The following is a 23,917-nucleotide window of genomic DNA, read 5'->3' on the forward strand; positions in this document are numbered from 1 at the left end:
TACGGTGATATGGAGAGACACAGAGGAGTCTTTTGACAAAGGAATTGTTGAATAAAGTCATTATTTTTGTTTTCTTCGTTTACAGAAAGTGTTCCCGTCACGTCATATAACCCAGATTGCACGTCTGATGGCAGATGGAGTATTTTGACGATGACTTTCATACCTTTTATGGACCTTGACACTGTTATTTATTTAGCAGTCTATGGGACAGTCACAGGCCTCCCGGTTTTCATCCAAAATATCTTAAATTGTGTTCCGAAGTCGAACGAAGCTTTTAAAGGTTTGGAACATGGGGGTAAGTGATTAATGACAATTAAAACATTTTTAATAATGCTACAAATAATAGTTTTTCAAGCGTTGTAGAATGGTGCTGTTTTGTGAATATGCTACTGTGCTCATGAAGGAAACAGATAATGCTTTGCATAACCACTTTTTTTTCAGTGGTAGGCACAATTGAATTTTAGGGAATCTGAAAGTGAAGTGTAATCATATTTCAAAAACACTTACTCTTACAACTACGGTGATTCCTCTGTTTAGAATTGAACTGTATTTAATCTGAAACCAAAATCTGACGCTAGTTCCTGTTGCAGCGCGCCCCAATGCACCTATCCATGACGTTTCAAGGTGAATACCAGACGCTCTGTCGTGAGAAGCATACTGGGAATTGATTAGTTTATTCTTGTGGTTGAACCTGTCGGTGTAGCGCGTTTGCCAGCTGTTTGTCTTGCAAAAGATTTTATGTGACAAGTGAAGGATAACTACCAGCGCCAGACTTTGACAAGGAGCTCGGATCTCAGGTGGTTGAGGAGGTGGGATTTGATCTACCGTGCGATATTTACAAACATGTATAAAATTATTTTAATGTAGCCTATTTTAATGTAAACGTGTTATAACTGACTAACCTTTAAACGTGTTAAAAGTGAGTGACTGACCTTCAAAATACGTCTACTCCGCAACCTTTAATCCCGGATTGACTGTGCTAATAACACAGTAGTGGTTTTTAAGCTTAAAATTAACGTTACATTAATGTTATGTGTCATTTTAACCGAATTTCTTTGAGGTCATGTTTAGTCAGTGCCTTACAAACATTTATCAAGGTGTAATTTCCTCAAAATAACATAACTAGTTAGCCACACTGATGTTGCTTTCGGTGTTATAAAGGTGTTATATATCTTCCAATTTGTCCTCTTTTGGCGTAAGAAACCTGAGGTACAACATTTATTTTATGAATTTTTTTTTTAAAATGTTGCATAATCATTTAAAGTGGGACAGCATGTCAGAGTCTTTTATTTAGCATTATATTATGATTATACGTTTATAATTAACTTACACAGCGATACATGTGTTTAAAAAGCACCGTGCAATACTAATGTGTAGTGCACTGTAATGACTTGTAGGCAGAATGAGAGCGTTATCATTGTTATCCTCACTCTTGTTTGTGATTTAAGAACTTGAGTTTCTTGCACAGTCTGAAGAAGATTTTCACATTATAATTTACATGGTATCATGGTATTTATGGCATGTGAGGCGTGTGTAGCCTAATTGTTTAGAGATCTGCAGTAGAACTAAGTAGTGCATTACTCATTAAGTTTTTTTTTTTTTTTTTTTTTTTGGCTGTTTAGTGTATTAATATGAGTTCACGTCTTTGTTATGACAATGTATGCATTCTACACCCCTGTGAAAAAATGCCACGTTGTCAGTAAACAAAAAAACTCCAGAGATCATGATGTACCTGCTGATAGATTCAACAGTTGCATTCTTACACTCGAGTCAACACAGTAAAACCTTCTGTTGTCGTTTTGTTACAATAATAAAATTTTAAATAAATTAAAAGTTCTTGATGCTTTTTCTTCAGGCTTGATCCGTCTGATGCATGGTCAAATGGCAGAAACTACAAAAGAAGAAGTAGATGGTGGAAATGAGGTTAATGACCCATCAGAATGGGATGAGGATGCAACCAAGGGTTTGAAAAATGGTGGAGAACAGATGGAAAGTCCAGTCAAAGAAAAGAGTCTTGGAGTCTTGAAGTCATTCAAAAGGAGTTTGAAAGGGTTCAGCCCTAAGACACAGAAGGACAAAAGGTCAGAGAACACAGACGACCAAAGCTCAAATTCTCCATTACGACCAACACACTCTCCAAGTAAGTGTATAACCACTAGCCATGAAAAAGTACTGTTGTTTTTTTGATGACAATGGCATCCCACTGTCAGTAGGTTTAGAGGTAAAGCAGACGTTATGTTATTACCCTAATCGTAAATAATCAAGTGAACTGTTAGTCAAGAAACAGATTATTATATATATATATATATATATATATATATATATATATATATATATATATATATATATATATATATATTATATATATATTATTTTAAGCTTTTCACATTTTAGAGAACAATCCCCCAAACCCCTTTGTTCCAAATTGAAGAAAAAGAAAAAAATAAACCCATATATAGTACAATTAAATATACACTTACATAAACATACACCGTTCATATTGTGTACTTATAAAAAAAACAAAAACAAACATACATCTCTACATATGTGACATGCTGGCAAAATGAATCACAATGTACAAATGTTCAAAAATGAGTTATTTTTATTTCCACATTCTCCATTAAAGGACTTTCAAAATGATGTATGATTTCTTGGAATCTGACCAGAAGTGCCTGAGCTACACCCGTTTGAAGTCGATAGAGTCAGCAAAGTCAGTTCTGAGAAAGCTTGAGTTAATGTTTTCTGAAGGTTGCAAAGCAAAATCACCTAGCAAAATTGCATTGTTTCCTCCATTTCCTTTCTTAATATTAATTACTATATGAATAATCACAATATAGCCTTTTTATTTTATCTTTGATGCAAAAAACCACCACCAACAACTACAGTACAATATGAAAGAAACAAATAGTGCATTACTTTTTTCATTTTATATCTAAACAAAAGCATTGATTATTAAAACTACAAAAGCAGTTTAATCAAGAGCAGTGATCTTTTATTGTTAGAACATTAATGAGATAGACTGTCACATGTATGATCTATTTTGGTTTTGCTTTCTGACTTCGTTATCCTGCCTAGTTAGTTTCCATGGTTTTTGATTAATTAGCTCCACACCTGTTTCTGTTCTCCCTAATTGCATTTCACGTGTTTATAAGCCCTGTCTGTTCCTCAGTTCCCTGTCTGCTATTATTTGTATTTTGACATTTTGGTTATGCTGTGTGTTTGTATTTCTCCAGTGGACTTGTTATTAAATACCCTTTCTCCTACTACATTTTTGTATTGTTAAAACATTGCTACTACATTGTACCACATGTGCGCATTCTGATTAATTTTGCCAGCACGGGTCACATATATACAGTACATACAAAATCATTAAAAAATATATATACTAGGGCTGGGCGATATATCTATAAAAAAATATATATCTCGATATTGTCAAATTGTTTACAATATTCTATATATGTCTCAATATGTTTGCATTTGCATTTAAATAATAAAAAAACTCTAGACCAAGTGATCACTTACTGCTTTTTATTAAATGAACACATGCATATGTAACTCAAGTAGTGCAAAACAAGTACAGAAAGTGCATTCTGTCAACTTTTTTAGTGCATGCAATTCACAATTTACACTGTACAACTGGGGGAGAATACTTTCTCCGTTCACTGAAGCCTTTTTTTCAACCATCCACGAGCCCATGGCGATGAATCATGCCAGAGCCTGCCAGAATAGGCGGGCCATCTGGCTATATAAGCGAGCATTTCGCCATAGGATCCTAAGATTAATTCTCCTTCAGCGACGACGATCATCTATTCGCTGATCTACGAGTCTTGAAGCCTCTCGCCTTTGACACACTCTTACTACAGATAGGAGCTGATTCGCGGCCTGCGCCACTCTGCTGTTTCCCACTCTGTTCATCGAGCCGTCTCAGCATTCCGTGCAGATCCCAGCTTGTCCCCTGCCACCATCTGGTGAGCCTAAAAAAGCTAATTTCTCTAAAGAGCAAATTCACGGCATTGTTGCAAATGCCGCGCCGTCATTGCAGCTCATGCAGGAAATTACCTCACTGCACGATGATGACGGCCATTCAGAGTGTGTTTCCTCTCTGGGGAAGTTGGGAGTGAATGAACAGCACTCTCTTCCACCCTCAATACCCATGGCTGAAGTGCCCTTGAGCAAGGCACTGAACCCCCAGTTGCTCCCCGGGCGCTGGATATAGCTGCCCACTGCTCCGGGTGTGTGTTCACGGTGTGGTCACTTCTCACTGCTGTGTGTGTGCACTTGGATGGGTTAAATGCAGAGCACCAATTTCGAGTATGGGTCACCATACTTGACAAATGTCATGACTTTCACTTTCCACGCAGAAGCCACTCTGACCGAGATGTTCTCACTGCTAGAACATGAGTCTTGCCTCTCTGCGTGCTAGGATCGCTTTCTTTTCCGAGAGTGACTCATCCCATTATGCCTCCCGTTTTCTTTCTCCCAGGGACCTGTGAGGACAAAACAGAGGGGCTGAGGGACTTGGCGCCCAGCTTGCCATCTTTGAATGTGCACATCTCAACTTGTGTTCATTGAGGGCAACACATGTGCCAGGTGTATCGAACCAGGGAGCAGACATGCTGTCTCGGAGCAACCTCCCTTCAGAGGAGTAGATGCTCCATCCACAAACCGTTCAAAAAATCTGGGAGATCTCTGGCAAAGCAGAGGTCGACCTCCTCACCTCAAAAGACAACTCTCACTGCCCAGTCTTTTTTTTTTAAATACGAGGATGCGTTGGACCACGACTGTCCCAACTTCCTCCTTTACGTTTTCCCCCGATCACTCTGATCACAGCGCATCAATTCTGTCCGGACTTCAAGCGCTGTGATTGTTCTGCTAGAACCCTTCCCTCCATGTGTATTTGAGTTTTGTGTGTGTTTTTTGCATTAAATATATTTTAATGTTACACCTTCTTATTTAAAATAAAACAAAGCAAAGAAAAAGTGTCTTATCATTTATTATACAACATATCATATACAATACATCACTTTGTTGTCTGTGTTCAGAAATGTAGTTCTGCCATGGTACAAGACCTTGCGGAGATTGAAAGAATGCCATATTTTCCTGTTCCATTGTTGTCTCATTTTTTGTAGTTTTAAATAAATTATCTGTTCATTAATATTTATTTGCCACTGTCACAGCTGATGCTTCTCTGATAAGCTGCTTCTTCTTCAGCTTTTGCCACACATTGTGGGTTACATCAGCAACATGCCCATGGACACTGCAGACTAGTGGTTTACATGTGTAATTACACGTTGACGCAGACAACGAAAATGACAAGCGATGCATAGCCCACGGCTTGGGTCTGACGCTGAAGTATAAATCAGCCTTAAGCCCTGCCTGCCTTAAATTTGGGCCTAACGACTCCAAGGTCATCCTAAAGCCAAGGTGTAGATATGTTCCCAAAGCGCTCTACACCCCATTTAGACCACAGGTTATCACGCTTTCTGCGCTACCTCCTTCGGCGGACGACCAGGAGCTGAACCTTCTCTGCCCATTCAGTGTGCTGAGAATTTACATTGAGCATTCTGCCCCATTCAGGTAGGACAGTAAACAATGCTTTGTATGCTCCAGTGGCTGCACCAAAGGGTCTCTGGTCACGAAGCATAGAATTTCTCGATGGTTGGTTGATGCTATCGCCCTAGCATACTCCTCCCTGGGCTTGCAGTGTCCCATAGGAGTAAGAGCCCACTCTACATGGGGCGTAGCCTTATTGTGGGCTTGGTCTAGCGGTGTGTCCATAGCAGACATTTGTGCGGCGCCAGCTGGGCCTCGCTGTCCACTTTTGCCAGGTTCCATAACTTGGATGTTCAAATCGACCCACGTTCAAATAGATCCTACCATGTCTCAAATTTATGTGTAAACTCTTTGTTCCACATCAACAAAATTGTATTTTTTTTGCAATGCTTTTCCCATATTGATCTATCTGGATTTGATTGAAACTATAGTTATCTAAGAAAGGGGCCCAGCCTAATACTGCAACAAGAGGGTCATGAGGAAAATAAATCTTAAGTACCTTTGAGTAGAAATCAAACACCTCAGTCCAAAATTTACACATTTCCAAATCCAAAATAAGTCAGTGTACCCTCACTGGACTTGCATTTGATACACAGAGGTGACACAGAGGGAAAAGTAGAATGTAATTTGCTACAAGAGTATTGTATTCTATGGACAACTTTATACTGAATCAACTGAAAATTAGAGTTGATGGGTCCTTAGTCCAGTTATCTTCTGAAATATATAACCCCAAATCCTTTTCCCATGACAGTTTTAAGTATTGTGTATATAAATCTCATGTAGCTAGAACTCCTTTTTCTTTCTATGATAAAAAGCTTCTGACTGAGAGGGATGGAATTCATGATTGCAAGCGATAGGGATAAGAGAGCAGGTCTGGGGGAGTTTAAAGATTTTTCTGAGCTGATACCAAATCTTCAGAGAATTTACAACAATAGGTTTACATTTCTTAATTGTAAAACAGATTATTTTTGTTGAATTGTATGAATCTTTTAATTAGCTGAAGCTCCTTGCATGTTTCTCTCTTCAGGTTTGAGCAGAGGATCTCCCTCACAATCTTCATTTCAGACTCCAAAGACCGAAAAAAACTCTCTTACCAGAACTATGTCAGGTGTGTTTGCATGTCACTAGATTCACCTCTAGATAAGTGAAATACTGTATGGGCTATAATGACAGGAAGTGTTGATAGTAAATGTTGCAAACAAAGCCGAAAGGTTTGTTGATGAAATGTTTTAAACTTTTTGGGAGTTTAAGCTTTAGCTCATACAGTAATTCACACCTGCATTTTGATTGAAACTTTTGCATATTTTTATTTTACAGTATGTAAAAACAAAACACAACAACACAGCTTACAATATATTGTTATTTCCAATATTAATAAAACAGTTACATTAACAAAGAATGTGTCCTCTTGACCTTTATATCCTGTTTATTGTATCATTAAGGTATAATATATAAAGTATTAGGAAATGCGTAAGGTTACACACCACTGCAGTACTGTACATTAAGATTTTTTTATTATTATTATAAATATTAATTCATAAAAGGGTTAAATTTAGAGTAAAATTACTGGTAACTAAAAAGAGCTTTCATATTACATGGTCGTGTTGATTTTTTTTTTAAAGACCATTTGCTCTGTTATACAGAATGACTCGAATTGTCTCCAGTAACTGTTTGTGTTATTCTCAGATTCTGCAGTTGAAATAACAGGTTCACTGACAAGGAGAGGGTTATCGATCCGGCAGAGCCTGGGTCTGAGTTCTAAAAAATCCAAACAAGAACCACTTGAACCTGTCACAGAGGCCATGACTTTATCTGAAGGGAAGACCGAGGTTGTAGACACAGTGTTGGAGCTCAGAGACACATATACTCTGCCAGAGATACCACCTATGCCTTTGTCAGGTGAGTGTGAGAGTGTATATCTCATCTCTAGGCAGTTGACAAAGGAGTTGTAATGTAAACACCATCGTTTCAGATGAAAATTTATATGAATGTTTTAGATATTTAGACTGGGCAACATTTTTGTTACACCGTTACATTTTGGGTCATTTGCTTTACTAAATTTATATTTAGTTAGCTGGACATCAACATCAAAAAGTTTGCTCTTAGTCCTCTGATGAGGGTGTTTTTTCACAGTATGGGGCCTGGGGCCCATCCTTATCATTTTGCCTGTGTTCCCATAAGATTCAAGTGATGCATCTCATTTGAACTGTCATAAAAATGCATGCAATTAAAAGAAAAAATGCAGTTTAAAATGGGTTCATGTACTATAACCATATGTCATGCTGCTCAACAATCCACATATACACTACTGTTAAAAAGTTTTTCAGCATTAAATTGCTCAAAAATTGACATTCATAATGTTACATTAGATAAAATAAATGTTGTTCTTTTGAACTTTTTATTCATCCTGGAAAAAATGTATCACAGTTTCCTCAAAAATATTAAAGGGGGTGGGAGGGTGTTTTACAATGTTTTATGCATTCAGAGTTGTTTACACTGTTTAAGAGTTGGATTCTCATGCTAAGCATGGACAAAGTTTGAAAAAACAATTTGGACATATGACTGAGTATTTCTGTGCCAAAAATCTTACTTCCGGGTTCGTACAAGTTTCTGAGAGTTTTTAATTTATTTTTTGTATTTTTTATTCAAGAAATTGGATGAAACACGTTTCTGGGAGAATTTTTTTCGATCGTGGCTCTTCATGACTTAGACGAGGGTGGAACTCCTTATATGGGTATTTCTGAAAAACGCGCCCGCGCACGCATCAACCAGAGCGAGAGCGAGATTGCACCCAACAACATGCTTCATCTGGCGGCAGCGCTGCACGGGACTTGCTCAGGAAGAATGTCTCCAAAGAAAAGTGTTTTTGGTTGTAAGGGAAAGATAACTTTGTTCAGCTTCCTAAAGAACCCATCGTTGTGTAAATAGTGGATACAGTTTATTTTTCCGGGGCAGCAATGGAGTTTCACAAGTGTGTTTGTTGACGAACGTTTTTTAAACAAGGCCCAGTTCGATGCTGGATTTACACATCATTTGATACTGAATGATGGAGCGGTCCCAGCTATAAAAGATCCCGGTCATGATTCAGAACTGCAGACGGTAATGTCTGTTTTGTTGGCATTCCGCACTCAAGTGCTCGTCACTCTTTAGCTCCGCCCACGGCGCACCTCAAGGAGCTCGGCTTTTTCCGGAGAGAATCGTAAAGCTGTATCTTTCTTTTATAAATATGATACAACTAAAGACTTTTTGGAGATATGAAGGATGCAGTACTACTCTATAGGTACTCAAGATTAACATGAGGTTGAGTGAAACTTTCGTGTGTTATGTCCCCTTTAAGCAGCACAACTGTTTTTATCATTGATGTAAATTCAGCTTTGCCATACCAGGGATAATTTACATATTAAAACATGTTTAAAAAGATTACTTGACACTGAAGACTTTGAAGACACTGAAATTCAGCTTTGCATCAGAATTAATTAAAATTAATCAATGAAAATATATTGAAATAGAAATCAGTTATTTTATATTTCACAATAATATTTGATAATATCTATTTATCTATCTATCTATATATATCTATCTATATATATATATATATATATATATATATATATATATATATTTACTGTAGTTTTGATTAAAATAAACGAGTAAGAGACTTCTTTCAAAGACATAAAAATAACTTATTGACTCCAAACGGCAACGTACATTTGCTTCGTCATTTTGCTGATGAAAAAAAAAAAAAACATTATATACTGTCACACTGTGATTTAGATGTTTTATTCCTGCTTTTTTAGCACACCTGTCTTGAAGAGGACTTGCAATCAAAGTTACATTTTGTTCAGTATCTATTTATCTGTAAAGAACATCACGTGCCGACATTACCCAGAGCAAATCAGAAACACTTTAGTGGCTTATCAGGGATAAACATAGCATATTTTATAATGTTTTTGGAAAACATGAGCTGATGAGGCAGAGATCTAGGCAGAGGCATCAGACATTCCTGAATGAAATATGATCGTTGTTGATATGTTGATAGATGCAAGTATGTTATAGTTCCAGTATCAGGACACAACTCATGCAGTCGTCTGTATACTAATATTTTGCTTTTTGTTCTACTTTTTCTGTTATTTTCTGCAGTAATGGAGATTAACAAACTGATAGTGTCAGACCATTTAGAGGAGGCCTACGTGAATCTACTGTCACTACGTCTGGAGCTTCAGCGGGAGCATCAAGCTCTGGATCAAGAAGACTATCCCATCGAACTTGTAAATAAAGAGAAAGACCTCAGTCTGCTCTATGGGACACTAAGGAACAAAATGTCTGCCATTGTACGCAACTTCAGTGCTCTTACCTCATGCAAAAAAGAGCAGCTGGTGTATGTGGCATACATTATCCTGGAGGAAGAGAAGAGACAGGGAGAGACAGGAGCGATGCAGGGATGGAGGGATGCATGGAGGGATGCGGTACTAAACGGTGTTCGAGATACACTGAAGAAAGTTCCTCTGGACAGCCGCGAGCAGAATGCTTCCTGGCTGGCAGTGCATCTGGGGCTTCTGGGTAAAGCTGTGGTGGAGGATTTGGGAAAAGTGAAGACTGAGCTTCTGAGCTCATATCCACCAGACTTTAATGTATTTGAAACCTATGTGTCCTGCCACCATGAGGCTGTAGGAGAGCATCTAAAGAGACTTCTGGAAAAGGTGACAGAGCTGAAAGATTACTACGCTCTACTAGATTTCATTATTCATCGCTATCCCAGGTGAGGTTTTCCTCAGTTTAGATCTAGGTTTTCTAAATACAGCTTGTTAATATAACTTAAAACCCTTTTGATATTGAAGAACGCAAGCATACTGGTTCAAACCTTTATGAAGTATAATTTTATGACACACGATTTTTTGAAGAATATCTAGGCTGTTTGTTCCATATTATAAAACGTGAATGGGAAACTCTTGCTTGAGTTTGGAACCAGTAGAAAACACCATTAAAGTATCATAAAAATACATATTTCATTCACAGTACCTTTAAGAAGTTTGGGGTTGGTAAGACTGGTGAGAACTTTTTATGTCTTTTATGTTAATCAAGGCTCCATTTTTGCAAAAATACAGTAGTATTGTGAAGTATTGTTAAAATTTTAAATAGCTTTTCTATTTTAAAGGGGTCATATGATTCGATTTCAAGTTTTTCTTTCTCTTTGGAGTGTTACAAGCTCTTGGTGCATAAAGAAGATCTGTAAAGTTGCAAAGACTAAAGTCTCAAATCCAAAAAAGATATCCTTTATAAAAGTTAAGAGTCAACCAATCCCCCCTAAAACGGCTCATTGTAACACGCCCTCACATCTCTACATCATGATGTGGGAAGATTTGCATAACGCCGCCCAGATGTTCACACAAAGAAAGAAGGTGTAGCTTTTATTCTTGCTGTTGCCGCCGCTGCCATGTCGTGGAGACGCTGTTTCGTTGTGAAAGCAAAACTACTTTGTTTGGCCTTCCAAAAGAGGACACAACTAGAAATCAGTGGTTAAGTTGTATTTACAACACTGTTCCAGAACAGTTCAACCCAAATATTCAGATGTGTGCAGCACATTTTATGGAGGATGAGGACTGTTTCCTGAACCAATAGCCTACAATTCGTCTGTGGCACAAAGGCTGTTTCTATAAAGTTGGGCAGTTCAAACTTTGCAGGGACAGTCTGACGCTTCTTACAGCCTGTAAGTAACGTTATGTTTTTTATATTTAAATAATTTGCCAATGATGATTCAAACATGAGTTTTGAGCAGTGTAGAGTAGTCTTGTTGATTCTCAGATCACAAATTTAGACATGGTTTTATTTTTACGCAGCGCAATACACAACGCAACACGTAAAAAGACAGTATAAGTCGTACGCTTGAGGCATTCGACCAATCACAACGCACTGGATAGCTGGCCAATCAGAGCACACCTCACTTTTCCTAAGATGAGCTTTTTAAAAAACTACATGTTTCAGAAAGGCAGGGCACAGAGGAGAAACAATAATGTACATTAAATGGAAAATAATGTGTTTTTTGAACCACATAAACACATTGCATAACACCAAATACACAAAATAATGTTATTTTTAGCAATGTCATATGACCCCTTTAATATATTTAAAAAATGTAAATTATTCCTGTCTTCAGTGGGACGATTCATCAGAAATTTTTAATGTGCTGATTTGCTGCTCTTGAAGCATTGCTTAGTATTATCAGTGTTGAAAACAATTGTGCTGATTTTTTCAGAATTATTTGATGAATAAAGAGTTCAAAACAAAAGGATAGAAATGACAGTATTATTTCCTTTCTGGGAAAAACGAATCCTATCCCAAACCTTTGAATGGATGTATATATTTAAGATCTCCTGAAGCCATATTATAGCTTTGTCTGACAATTTTTCCATCATGGTTCACTTAAATGGTTTACTTCACTTCGGAACATTCATTCACGGATTTGCGCTGCACAACATCTTCACAAGTGTGACCTCATATACGTCTCACACACTTCAATGCACTTTGAATGGAACATATACATTTGCTTCAAACTGGAATCATGGCAGAATATCCTGTGATGTCCACTTCGCAGGGCACTTATGTTCGAATAGAACAAACGTCTGAAGCATAAGAGAAACATACAAAATGTGCAGAGGGGCGCGAGGACTGGAATTGAGAACCGCTGACATAAGCCAATCAATAGAGTGACCTACTGCAACAGTCTGAGGCTCCAAACATCCACATCTCATTTCGTGAAAGGTCTAGTGGTCTCACGAATGTGTTTTTAAAAGACCCATATACAGCTGTGCCTCAGTGTGATAAATAGCTCATCATGATTTATTCCAGCCTTCTTCAGACCTGATATGGATACTCATTTGTGATCCAGTTGATGAGATTCATTGTGACTGTACTACTACTTTAAAACGTTATGATGATGGTTTTATCTTAAAAATGTACTTACTTATGTACCTAAATTTAATTTATCTTTTCATAGTGAGAAGATAATGGGAAGCAGCTCTCTTCTGCCTGAGTTGAAGGAAGATCAAAGAACACTGCCAGTGGACAAAGATTTCCTTAATCAGATAAAAGACAAATACTGTGCACGCTTACAGGTAATTAACAAACATATTTGTCATTGTCAACGCAAGAAGCAAGATCGTACTGATAGTGTGGTGTCAGATAACTGAGAGTTTCTGAATTCAGTGTAATCTGTGCTTTTGATAGGCTGACATGAAAACATCACTCAACAGAATTATTGACTTGGAGAATGAGGAAAGTTGGAAAGAAAAAAGAAAACCAGTGATTGATGAGGGAATCTACAGTTCACACATTGACATGGACATCTGGACGGTAAGACTGCATACTTTTATAATTAGCTCACCTTCCCTTGGTTTTAAATGGAAGTGAAATGAGCGTTAAATGAAAGTCCTTTGATTTCCTATTTATATGGCCACAAACTCATGAAGGCATTGGTTTACCAATAGAGGGCAGTATGACATTTATATGAACTTATAGGGGTCCGAAAACCTACTAGGAAAGTTATGATGCCTTCATATGCTATCTGAAATGTCCTGCTTCCCATTTATGAAGTCGTAATTACAAGTTGATCATGTTTAGGTGCTTTGTTGTCAGAATGAAAGTTATCCAGTGCGTTGTGATTGGCCGAATACCTCAAGCGTGTGACAGAAATGTTACACCCCTTAACATACTGTGATGCTGTGTCCCGGTGTTCAGAAATTTTCATATTGTTCAGCACTGCAATACTGCCCTATAAAAGCAAAGTGCAATAACTACGCAAACTGAGAAAAATGTTTACATCAGCCAGTCAAACATGTTGTGGCTCATTAATTTAAAGCCTTCTTAGGATTACATTTTTTATAGATAAAAACCATGACCTCTGATGTGACCTTTGACCACCAAAATGCAGATACTGCACTCTGCCCTTGGATGACCTTACGCAACTGAAACACTATTGCAAAAGCAAAGGGCACTATCTACAAACTAAATCAGATACAAAACTAGTTCATCCAGCTCTCTTGTTTCTTACTACATGTTGATTGGTTTTTAATAACTTTAATAGTTTTATTGGTGTTTGCATGTTGTGAATGTTAAAATTACTCCGTAGTATGCCTCAAGAAAGTCTTATCGCAATACTCCTTTCACCACAAAGAGTGTTTTGCTCATTTTATTTAAAAAGTAATAAATTACAGACCAAGTAGTTAAAACAGTAGTTTAAAATTCACACAATTTAAACTGTATAATTCAATGACATTTAGGCATTTCTAAGTGGTTTAAGTGCCCAAATCTTTTTGAGGACACTAATTAATAAAAACAGCACAAGGTTACAAAAACACATTTATGATGTTTTTTTCCCCAGAATATTAAAGGGCATGTACAAGGATCCAGAAGAATCGATGTGAACCTTGAGCAGAAGGTTGTGCGTTCCTGTTTAGAGGAACTGAAGATCTTTCCAAAACGGTTTGTGATAAAGAACTAAAATGCTAATTGGAAGTCAGTTTTGTAATTCTATAACTCTAAAATCTTCTGTAGTCTACATTTTTGTACTGAGGACAGCTATTCAAGTTTATTTCACTGAACGGCTATTATATCTTTATTTGCTAATTTGACAGTTATTATAAGAAAAAAATTAATTTCTTTGTTATGGGAACTCCTTCCCTTCCAACCTTTCTGAAGTCCTATTGGCTCAAGCCAGTCCAAATGACTGGCCTATTTTTGCGATGTATACAAATCTACTAATACTGATGAGCTTAAGAGGCAGTATAAAATGCGGTGCACACAACAAATACGTCTGAATCTTTTACTTCACCTGATGAATTCATTATGGCTACAGTCTGCAAGATCTACCTGGGACCAATAGATCCGCCATATCAACATGACCACTGTGTCGCCTGCCTGGGCTTGGGTCAAGCCAAGATGGCGTTGGACGAGTGCGACTGCGGGTGTTGCGCGGACCTACCGGCCTGTGTGCTTCGGACCTGCCACGATGTGGCTCGCAGTCTATTCGGGGTGAGGCCACTCTGTCAACCCCAACGGTAGCCCCGCTCCCTGGTTTCCTTCCCTGAGGACTGCTTCCGCCCTCCTTCCAACATCGTGGAGTTTGTGTCCTTTGGCCAGGAGGAGGGGGATGACTCGATGTCTATCTCGGCCTCAGAGAGAGAGGATTGGGTGGGATCGGAGACTGATCAACCGGAGAGCATAGAGCCCCAGACCTCCAGGAGGAGCTCATGAGGGTTCTGTCGAAGGCTGTCCAGGAGTTGGAGCTTACCTGGTGTCCTCCAGAGGAGCCTGCCAGGAGTAAGTTCGACTTCTGGTATTTCAGGTCCATCCGGAAAGCAGACTCGAGGGCGTCAGTCCCCTTCTTCTCTGACACAGCTGGTGAAAACATGGTCTGCGCCCCAATCCGCGTGTGTCCACTCTCTTTTCCCATTTGGATGGGCGGAGGCCCACAGGTCAAGCGCTCTCCCCCCGTCAAGCAGACCGTTGCTACAGTACGCACCTGTGTCCTGCAGCAGCCAAGACCCTCGGCTCAGACATCAGCCTCCCCTTGAAGTTGTGTAGGACCACCGCCCACCTCGCTAATAAAGCATATGCATCTGATGGCGAGGCTGCTTCTGCGCTGCATGCCATGGCGGTGAGGCAGGTTTTCCAGGTGAAGCTCCTGCAGACAGTGGAGGGCAGAGCTCTCACAGCGGATGCCATTAAGACTTCGTGCTGATGGCGACAAAGCGAGCGGCCCAGGCCGTGGGTAAGGCCATGGGTTTTATTGTCGTCCTTCAGAGGCACCTATGGTTAAACCTGGCTGACCTCAAGGATGCTGACTGTAAAGTGCTGATAAACGCTCCTGTGACTCGGTTCCCCTGGGGTTGGTGATGTTGCACGTCGTGGTCATGACGGATGCCACTTGGAGCTGGAAGCAATTTTCTTAGCTTTGAAGGATTTTTGGCCGCGGCTGGAACAGCAGCATCGGAATCATAATTAGCTCCCCACTGAAAGGGAACGCTCTGATATTGCACTGGCCAGCGACCAGGCTGTATGCATTTCCTCCGATCAAGATATTGCCAATGGTGTTATGCAAGATCAGGGAGAAGGATGCTTCGGTGATACTCAAACCCAGCTTGGATCTGCTGTCTCAAGTATCTGTATTACTCTGCATGGCACTCTATGCTATTGTTGTCTGCCCTGTATTCAGTGGAGATTCTTGTTATTCATGTCTGATTCACTTCGTGCTACCATTATCATGTTATGTGTTATGCTGCTTAAACACAGTTATCTCTGTGGAGCCCTTCCAGTACTGTTGTTGTCTCATTGGCTTATTTCCAACTATCAGCTGTGAGCTTGCCTACAAGCGTCGCTGTTGGTTATGGGAATTGTGTGTGTGTGTGTGTTTGTGTGTGTGTGTGTGTGTGTGTGTGTGTGTGTGTGTGTGTGTGTGTGTGTGTGTGTGTGTGTGTGTGCGTTTGCTATCTTTGCTGAGTATGTGACTTGTACAGGCTGCTCATAGCTTCTCTTACGGCGGGATTGAATATAGTTCCTATAACGGAGAAATGTCTCTGTGATGTCTTGTGAAAGCTCGAGAGGGAACGTCTCTGGTTGCTATTGTAACCTTGGTTCCCTGAGAGCGGGGAAAAGACATCACGGAGGTAGCCATGTTCCCTGCTAGACCAGCTAAGTGGCGTTCAGTATCAGATTCTGACGTAATTGTCGCATCTACTGAATTTTATACTGACTCTTGAGCTCGTCAGTATTTGCATGTGATTTGCATATGTTGTGACAGTTGGCCATTCATTTGGACTGGCATGAGCCAGTAGGACTTCAGAAAGGTTGGAAGGGAAGGAGTTCCATTAACGGTGAAATTTCTCCATGATGTCTCATTCCCGCTCTCAGGGAACCGAGGTTACGATAGTAACCGGAGACGTTTCTTTTTGCCAATCTATTCATATGACACATCTTTCCCGTAGACTTTATCAAAACTACATCCCATGAAACACATTTCCATGTTTATTTCCCCTCAATAATATCTGACAAATTGGGTCATTTATGCGTTTTTAGATTTATTGCATAGTAATATTGGCAGTAATTGTTTTTGTTTGCTGATTTTGATTCTCTGTATGACTAACTGTGGTTATTTGTCTCTGTAGGTTTGAGTCAGCGTTTGTTGAGTGGAGCAGTCCTCTCTCTAACTCCTCTCTCTGGGCAGAGTATCACATCAGCTACATCAACAGCTTTAGTGCCCTGAAGTAAGTCATTTACACAACACAATTCATTTTCATTGAAACTTTTTTGGCAGAAGAAGAAATAATATATAGCCAGCTGCATTAGTTCTAGTTCCATTATATCACGAGGACCCATTTAGAAAGATTTTGTGTTTCCAAAGCCAGGAGGTCTTTAATAGGAGAAAAGCGATTTGGTAACATTCACATTTATATTGATGGAAGAATTTTCATTTGATATTCTAATCTTTTCATAATCACTCGGTTTAGGTGCTAGATGTTTTTGAGCGAGTCGTTTCAAATATCATGGATAAACAAAGATAAAAATCAGTCACGTGATTTCTAGGAATATGTGCTACACACAGTAGAGGCTGTCATGCAGTTGGCAGGGGAAGTCCCTGACAGCGGGGAATCCCTGAAGCATGAAAACCATTGGATGTGTGTCTCCAAAACTTAAACGAAAGACCTTGGGCAATTCTAACTAAACATGAGGTGTATACGAACAAAAAAATCATAAAATTAAGATATTTTAGCTGTGAGTGCATTATTGATTATTTCTTAAATGTTACAAAGCAAAAAATGCTGCTTTACAGTACAGTTTTAGTATGACAGATTCATGCTATTGTCTGCTTTGTTGTTAGGCAACCTGAAACCCTTAAGCTTATTAGCTGTAATCCAGTCCATTTGCCAAATGTGAATCACTACCAAAGGTTTGGGGCAACTAAGATCATTTGTTAAGATATTTTAATGAAATTAATACTTGTATTCCGGATCATAGTTTACACAGAAAACCTACACAGTAACACTTTTTAATAACATTCTGTTATAAGTCATTAATAAATTATTAGTTAATGATGAACTAATCATTTACAAAACATCACTATACTTTCATAAATGATTAATAAGTAATAAGTTAACATTTTAGTAATGTTTTATTAATTCAGTTATAAGTCACTTCATAAATGATTAATGAGTGGTATGCTAACGATTAACAAATGTGTTGTAAGTTATCTTAAAAAAAGTTTAAATCATGAAATTAATCAAACAGATCCTTAGTAGATGGTTTATAAGTTGTTAGTTAATATTAACTTATTAGTTGATACATTATTTATCACTTATAAATCACTGAAGTATTTATGTCAAAATTGTTTTGTATAACATTAAATGGTGGCAGAGTGTTCATTTATTTATTTAAAAAAAAATAAAGTTCAAGCTTGGGTAAAGTGATGTAATGAGATGGATCATGTAACAGGAAGATCTGCAAATTATATGTAACACATTTACAAGTGATGAATATTTTTCACTTCAAAATAGGGGATGCAGAAAGTTATAAATGACTTGTATACATATACAAATAATTTGTAACAGGTAAGAAAGGTCTACAAATGATATGTTACACATTTACAAGTGATGAATAGTTTTCACTTTAGATTATGGGATGCAGAAAGTTATAAATAACTTGTGTACATATACAAATCATTTGTAACAGGTAAGAAAGGTCTACAAATGATATGTTACACATTTACAAGTGATGAATAGTTTTCACTTTAGATTAGGGGATGCAGAAAGCTTTGTAAATAATTTATTCATGCATTTACACATCATCTATAACAGGTGTTGAACACTTTGTAGTGTGTACTAAGTACTGACTGGTGAGGGTATAGACAGCTGTCTTCTCTGACACACATGGGGTCTTTAACTCTGTGCACCTGATGTAAGCTTCAGTGGAAGGTAAAAGCGGTTGAGAGGTTCACTTTATCACTAGATCCCACAAACTCCACACAGAACACAAGTCTGTGCTGATGAGTGAAAGGATTTAACACAACACACTGGAATCACCTGACTAAGGCATTTATAAATGTTTATCCACTTCAAAACAAATAAATTACTCTTCTTAAAAATAATGCTTTAGCATACCTGCATGTTTGTGATTTTGAACACGGACCAGCATACAACTTCATCAATAAATCATATTCTGATCATTTCTAATGGTTTTTTTCATCATTTGTTCATGATTAACAATTGTTTATTGAGATAATTATACAAAACAATTTTGACATAAATACTTCAGTGATTTATAAGTGATAAATAAAGTATCAACTAATAACTTAATATTAACTAATAACTTATAAACCATCTACTAATGATCTGTTTGATTAATTTCATGCTTTAAACTTTTTTTAAGATAACTTACAACACATTTGTTAATCGTTTGCATACCACTCATTAATCATTTATGAACATATAGTCATGTTTTGTAAATGATTCATTCTTAATTAATTAATAATTTATAAGTGACTTATAACTGAATTAATAAAACATTACTAAAATGTTAACTTATTACTTATTAATCATTTAAGAAAGTATAATCATGTTTTGTTATTGATTAGTTCATCATTAACTAATAATTTATAAGTGACTTATAACAGAACGTTATTATAAAGTGTTACTATTTGATCAAGTAAATGCAGCTTTGGTGAGCATAGGAGACTTTTTTCAAAAAACATTTAAAAAAATCTCACAATCCCCAAAGTGTATAATGGTAGTGTTACACAATAGTGCATTCACTAACAAATAATTATATCCAGGTGAATGTATTTGTATGTGTTTCATGTTAGTGAACTAAATGATTTTACTAGACTATTACAATACTGTTGTGATTTCTGGGAGCACATCTTTGTATAAATTTTTTTAGCAAAAATATACGCAAACAAATATTGTTATTCTAAATTTTATTTTACAACCGTACTGTACATAAAGTTGACATAAAGAGCAACCCCCCCCCCCCCAAAAAAAAACACATTTTATAAACTATTTAGTTAAATAAAGCTGACACTACAGTACTACAAAACAGTATAATTTCAATGTTTTTTCCTCCAGAGAGCACATGGAGAGCTATAAAGACACCTGCCCGATTCAGCTGGAGCTGGTTCAAAAAGAAATAGATAGACTGACCACCAGTTTGAGTCAAGCTGTGATGGAGAACTTCAAAACAGATGTCAAGGTGTGAGCTTCTGAAATGCACTCCTTGCTCATTGTTAAACAATGGCAGTATAGTTGAGAGTCACACCAGACTCTGTGTCATGCAGATTATGACAGGCAGACAACCTTTATGAAGTATTTATTTTAACACAAAGCAATACCACATATCTGCAGGATTCTAGAAGTAAATAAATCACTGAATCACTGATAAATAATGTCTGTGAATATGTGACTGGAATTTAATAATTAACTGAATGTATACGTTTGATAGTGGATTGAGTGAATATAAAATATTAAAGAGCTTCTGTTTGTAGCCCTTCCTCAGGAGACAGATGACAGGGAAATGGTTTTCATTTGATGACGACTTTTTACAGCTGATCCGCAGAACTAAGACTCTTTCTGAGCAGAGCAAGTACATGACCCCAAAACATAAACAGGTAAGAGTGCAAACAGTTTGTTGCTTTAATATACTCTAATGTAACCACTCTACTACAGCTTGAGAGTGCCAGCATTTTTTTCTCTATTTCCACTGTTTATGTCTCTTTAGGCTTTTGTGAATGAAGCTCACTTTTTTGTGGTGAAAGATTATGTATCTCAGCTGATGAAGAATAACTACTCATGCAAAAACAGGAAGAATGAGACAGCTGCCACAAAGATCACAAATCAGTGGGAGGAACTGAAGGAGATCTTTCAAGATATGGTACAGTCTCCATAATGCCACTCTGTACAGCTGTGCTTTTCATTGAAACATCCTAACGTATGTTCCTTACGTTTCATTTTTCGTAGAATTCCTCCTTAGATTGGCTCAATCCAGTCGGGAACCAGCTGAGCGATATCATTGGGTGCAAGAAAAGTGATGTAATACGTAACCTAGAGCCATTAGTTGATAACTATCCAGATATCATGTGAGAGTCATATTACTTGCTGTAGATTTACCATGTCTGTTAATGTAACATAGCTCATTTAACTTTAATTCAACCAATGTTTTACTCATTTCAGGAAGAGTCATCTCTCAGCTGTGCTGTACTTCCGAGGAATTATAAGAGGCAGGGAAAAGCATACTATACTACAGCGGCTAGCAGAGCTGAAACAGAGAACAGAGAATACTGGGAATAGAGAGCAGGCTCTCTTTAGTGAGATTCAAGCGGCGGTTAACACAGACTGCCTGGCTGGTACACCCTTCTCCTGTCTGTCCTTCATTGTACCGGACAGCTAATGCACTTCATTTTATCTGAAGTGGAAATAATCTTTGCACTGTTTGAAAGTGACCATATGTCTAATGTATGAGCAATAATGTTTTTATTACTCTATAGATCCTTCATAGTTTTGAAACATTGTTGCCTTTTTGGGAAAAAAAAAAGATGAGGTAAAGAGGGGGCTAAAAATGTTTTTAGTGTGTTGTGATCATATGTTTGTCATTTGTTAATGTTAACTAATTAGTAAATAATGATAAAATACCACTAGGCCCTGAAATGTGATATTTCTAGATGACACATCCTAGTCTAGAAGCTCTCTTAAAAATGCATGCCAGTTTCAGGAATACAACATTGCAAAAGCCTAATACAGACATGTTATTAGCCTACTAAACTGATATTTAACACGTCTGTAATATTTCTGCAGAAATAATTGATCTTTGGGGTTATTCATGGTATGTTTCAGTAATTTGTTATAATTGTACACTTTGAAAATGTAATTTTAATGTTGGTTAAAGGGTGAGTAGAATAATGTCCCCTGGTTGTATCCAGTTTTTGAAAATGCTTATTATTGCATACATCAAGCAAACAATTAGACACAGTTTACAGTTTAACATATCTCCTAATTTCCCCAAAGCTTAATGGTTTGTAGGAAGGAGGACAGCTGTATCACTGTTCCAAAATCTTTGTCGTGGTTCCACAGAAGTTAATCAGTCCACCTAAATTCTGATGCCAGAAACTTCCCATCATGTTTAGTCAAGTGTTATCTACTTCCTCCTCCCTTCCTCTTTTTGCTAGTTAAGCATAAATTCATTTTTAGCATGATGTCCGCTCAGGGCTGGCAAGCTGAAGGTTGTTTATCAGATCCTCACAAGTAGTAGGCCATGAGCTAAAGCCATCTTGCTTTTAAATCACCATCAAACCTTTAAATAATTAAGACTTGCGAACTTACCCAAATGGAGGATTTTTGATAATAAAGCATCATATAGCTTTTAGTTTATATGTTTGTTTAGTAATAAAACAAACCCACACCCCATCTGTGGTAGATTGAAATCTAGCAGGGCATGATAATAAAAACATTAATAATGTTTTCTCAATAAGAGAGAAAAAAATGGTATGATGCCACTTTGGTGAACCCATAAACAACTTAAAGAAGAAAAAAAAAAAAGACGCTAATATTTTGATCTGAATCACCAAAAATTACATGAGCAACTTTTTAACTCCATAGAGTCGTTAAGTGACCCAAGAACATAACCCAGTGTACAATACATGACAGCATTCTGCTATGTTGAAACAACAGAAATAACCAAATGATGAAATACATAAAAACACCAAGCGGTCATTGTGTGGCTGGTTAGCATGGTTTTCTGCCTTACAAAAGCAGCCATGTATTCTGATGATTTTTCTTCCCCCAGAAGTAAATGGAACTGTAATATTTCATTGTATTATGGTAGATTTTTACTTGTGCCTAATTGTTCCCAACTGTTGCCTTGATTTCACAGCTCAGGATAGACCAGTGAAGGGATTTTCCTGTGGCTTAGTCTCATTGCATTTAGGAGACTGGCTCACATAAACCTAATTCAACAAAAGCACTGAAGGAATCTTTGGCAGGGCATTTGACCTCCAGCACCCTGAATGCACTCCAATCTCTTCTGTGCTGGTTAAATTGTAACCTCTATGGTGCTTCAAGTGGTGTTGGGTTAAGCTTTTTCTTCTTTTAATGTGCAGCAGGGCTATTGTCTTTATCCATTTACAGTCTACACCAGATTACTGCCATGGTACTTGTCAAAAGTAAAAAGAAACTGACTAGGGTCAGTGAAGGACAGGTGCATGTGATATCTTAGCAGGATTTTATTTATTTTTTTATCTAAAGAGACTAGTATTTTCCAGCATCTCCCTGAAGAGGAACAAAGTAAAGTAAAGTAGAAATAAAAATGTATAACCTTCAATTTTATCCCTAACTGTGAGGGATGATTCAGTGAATTTTATTAAATGATGGGTATTTTTTTAGGTAAGGTAAATAACAGTAATTGGAAATATCAGTCTGTAAAAACCATGCGTCTACATTGTGGGTATTTTCCCGTATTGTAGGAACCATGCATTCCTTGGAGAAAAAGACAGTTTTTGTGGTTAAATCATTAACTATTTTTCGTTATTTCCTTATTTCACTTTCTCTGACATTTCCTTGAATGTATTACATTTTAAAAATACAACACTATATGTATATGTGTATATAACAACTATATAATAAAAGTAATAAGCTTATACTTTAATTAATTACAATTTTATCTGGGCCTAAACAATGTTTTCATATTTTTTCATATTTAGCGTTTTTCTTGAATCGTTTTATTTTATGTTTTTTTTTTTTTTTTTACTTACTGTATATTTGCTTAAAGTATTTTATTAAAATTTTGCTGAAGTTCTGTTTAATGGCAGATTTCTATTGTGACGACATGCCCCCAGTCTTTCCATGGCTTACATAAAAGAAAAAAAAAGGGCAAATGAAAGTGAAAGTATTTTACCTGGCTCAGGTGAAATGAGCAAGATGGTTGATAAAGGCTTCACAGTGTTTGAAGACACACACTGAATATATTCAGGTAAGAGCTTCACTACCCTACTTTCTACTTTATTTCTTTAATTAAATTCAGTGCATAATAATGGAGACATCTGAGTAGAAACCCTAAATTAGGCCATTAGTGGATCATGATATTCATTTAAGCCATTACAGGTGAGATGTTTTTGTGATACTCTTTTAAGGACTTTTATGGTCTTTTTTAAGCCGATGAAAAGCTGAAAAAGACAGTTGTAAAATATGTGTATGATTTATTTTAACATAAAATTAACAAACATGTTGTATACACTCTTAGAAGAGATTGAACCTTTTAACCTTTAAGGAACCTTTAAGGCAAAAATGAACTTCTAGCTATCAAAAAGGTTTGAAGTTGAACTTAAAGGATC

The 23,917-nt window shown here is 37.3% G+C and overlaps 1 protein-coding gene across 3 annotated transcripts; it reads left to right on the top strand.

Moving 5' to 3' along the window:
* The first annotated feature begins 440 nt into the window (after positions 1 to 440).
* Positions 441 to 23,216, top strand: exoc3l4 (exocyst complex component 3-like 4). 3 transcript variants are annotated; one of them, XM_042736439.1, is made up of 14 exons: positions 441 to 624; positions 1,856 to 2,140; positions 6,581 to 6,661; positions 7,240 to 7,452; positions 9,694 to 10,312; positions 12,548 to 12,665; positions 12,778 to 12,903; positions 13,931 to 14,031; positions 16,713 to 16,811; positions 19,665 to 19,788; positions 20,081 to 20,203; positions 20,314 to 20,466; positions 20,553 to 20,671; positions 20,766 to 23,216. In XM_042736439.1, exons 1-14 carry the CDS (start codon positions 600 to 602, stop codon positions 20,980 to 20,982), a joined length of 2,403 nt encoding a protein of 800 aa, XP_042592373.1. In that variant the 5' UTR covers positions 441 to 599; the 3' UTR covers positions 20,983 to 23,216. The 3 variants fall into 3 exon arrangements, with proteins under 3 accessions (XP_042592373.1, XP_042592375.1, XP_042592374.1); XM_042736441.1 differs by having other exon boundaries at positions 442 to 809; positions 20,766 to 23,215; XM_042736440.1 differs by having other exon boundaries at positions 444 to 797; positions 20,766 to 23,214.
* The last annotated feature ends 701 nt before the right edge of the window (positions 23,217 to 23,917 follow it).

This window comes from Cyprinus carpio, chromosome B13 (assembly GCF_018340385.1).
Source record: "Cyprinus carpio isolate SPL01 chromosome B13, ASM1834038v1, whole genome shotgun sequence".
In the NCBI taxonomy this organism is placed as follows: Eukaryota; Metazoa; Chordata; class Actinopteri; order Cypriniformes; family Cyprinidae; genus Cyprinus; species Cyprinus carpio.

What these genes read in the sequence shown, in the direction of transcription:
- exoc3l4 (XM_042736439.1), top strand. Translation starts at nt 600, where the DNA reads ATGCACCTATCCATGACGTTTCAAG. An exon ending in ACTTCAAAACAGATGTCAAG is followed by an intron (nt 19,789 to 20,080) that starts GTGTGAGCTTCT and finishes TTCTGTTTGTAG; the next exon opens with CCCTTCCTCAGGAGACAGAT. An exon ending in TGACCCCAAAACATAAACAG is followed by an intron (nt 20,204 to 20,313) that starts GTAAGAGTGCAA and finishes ATGTCTCTTTAG; the next exon opens with GCTTTTGTGAATGAAGCTCA.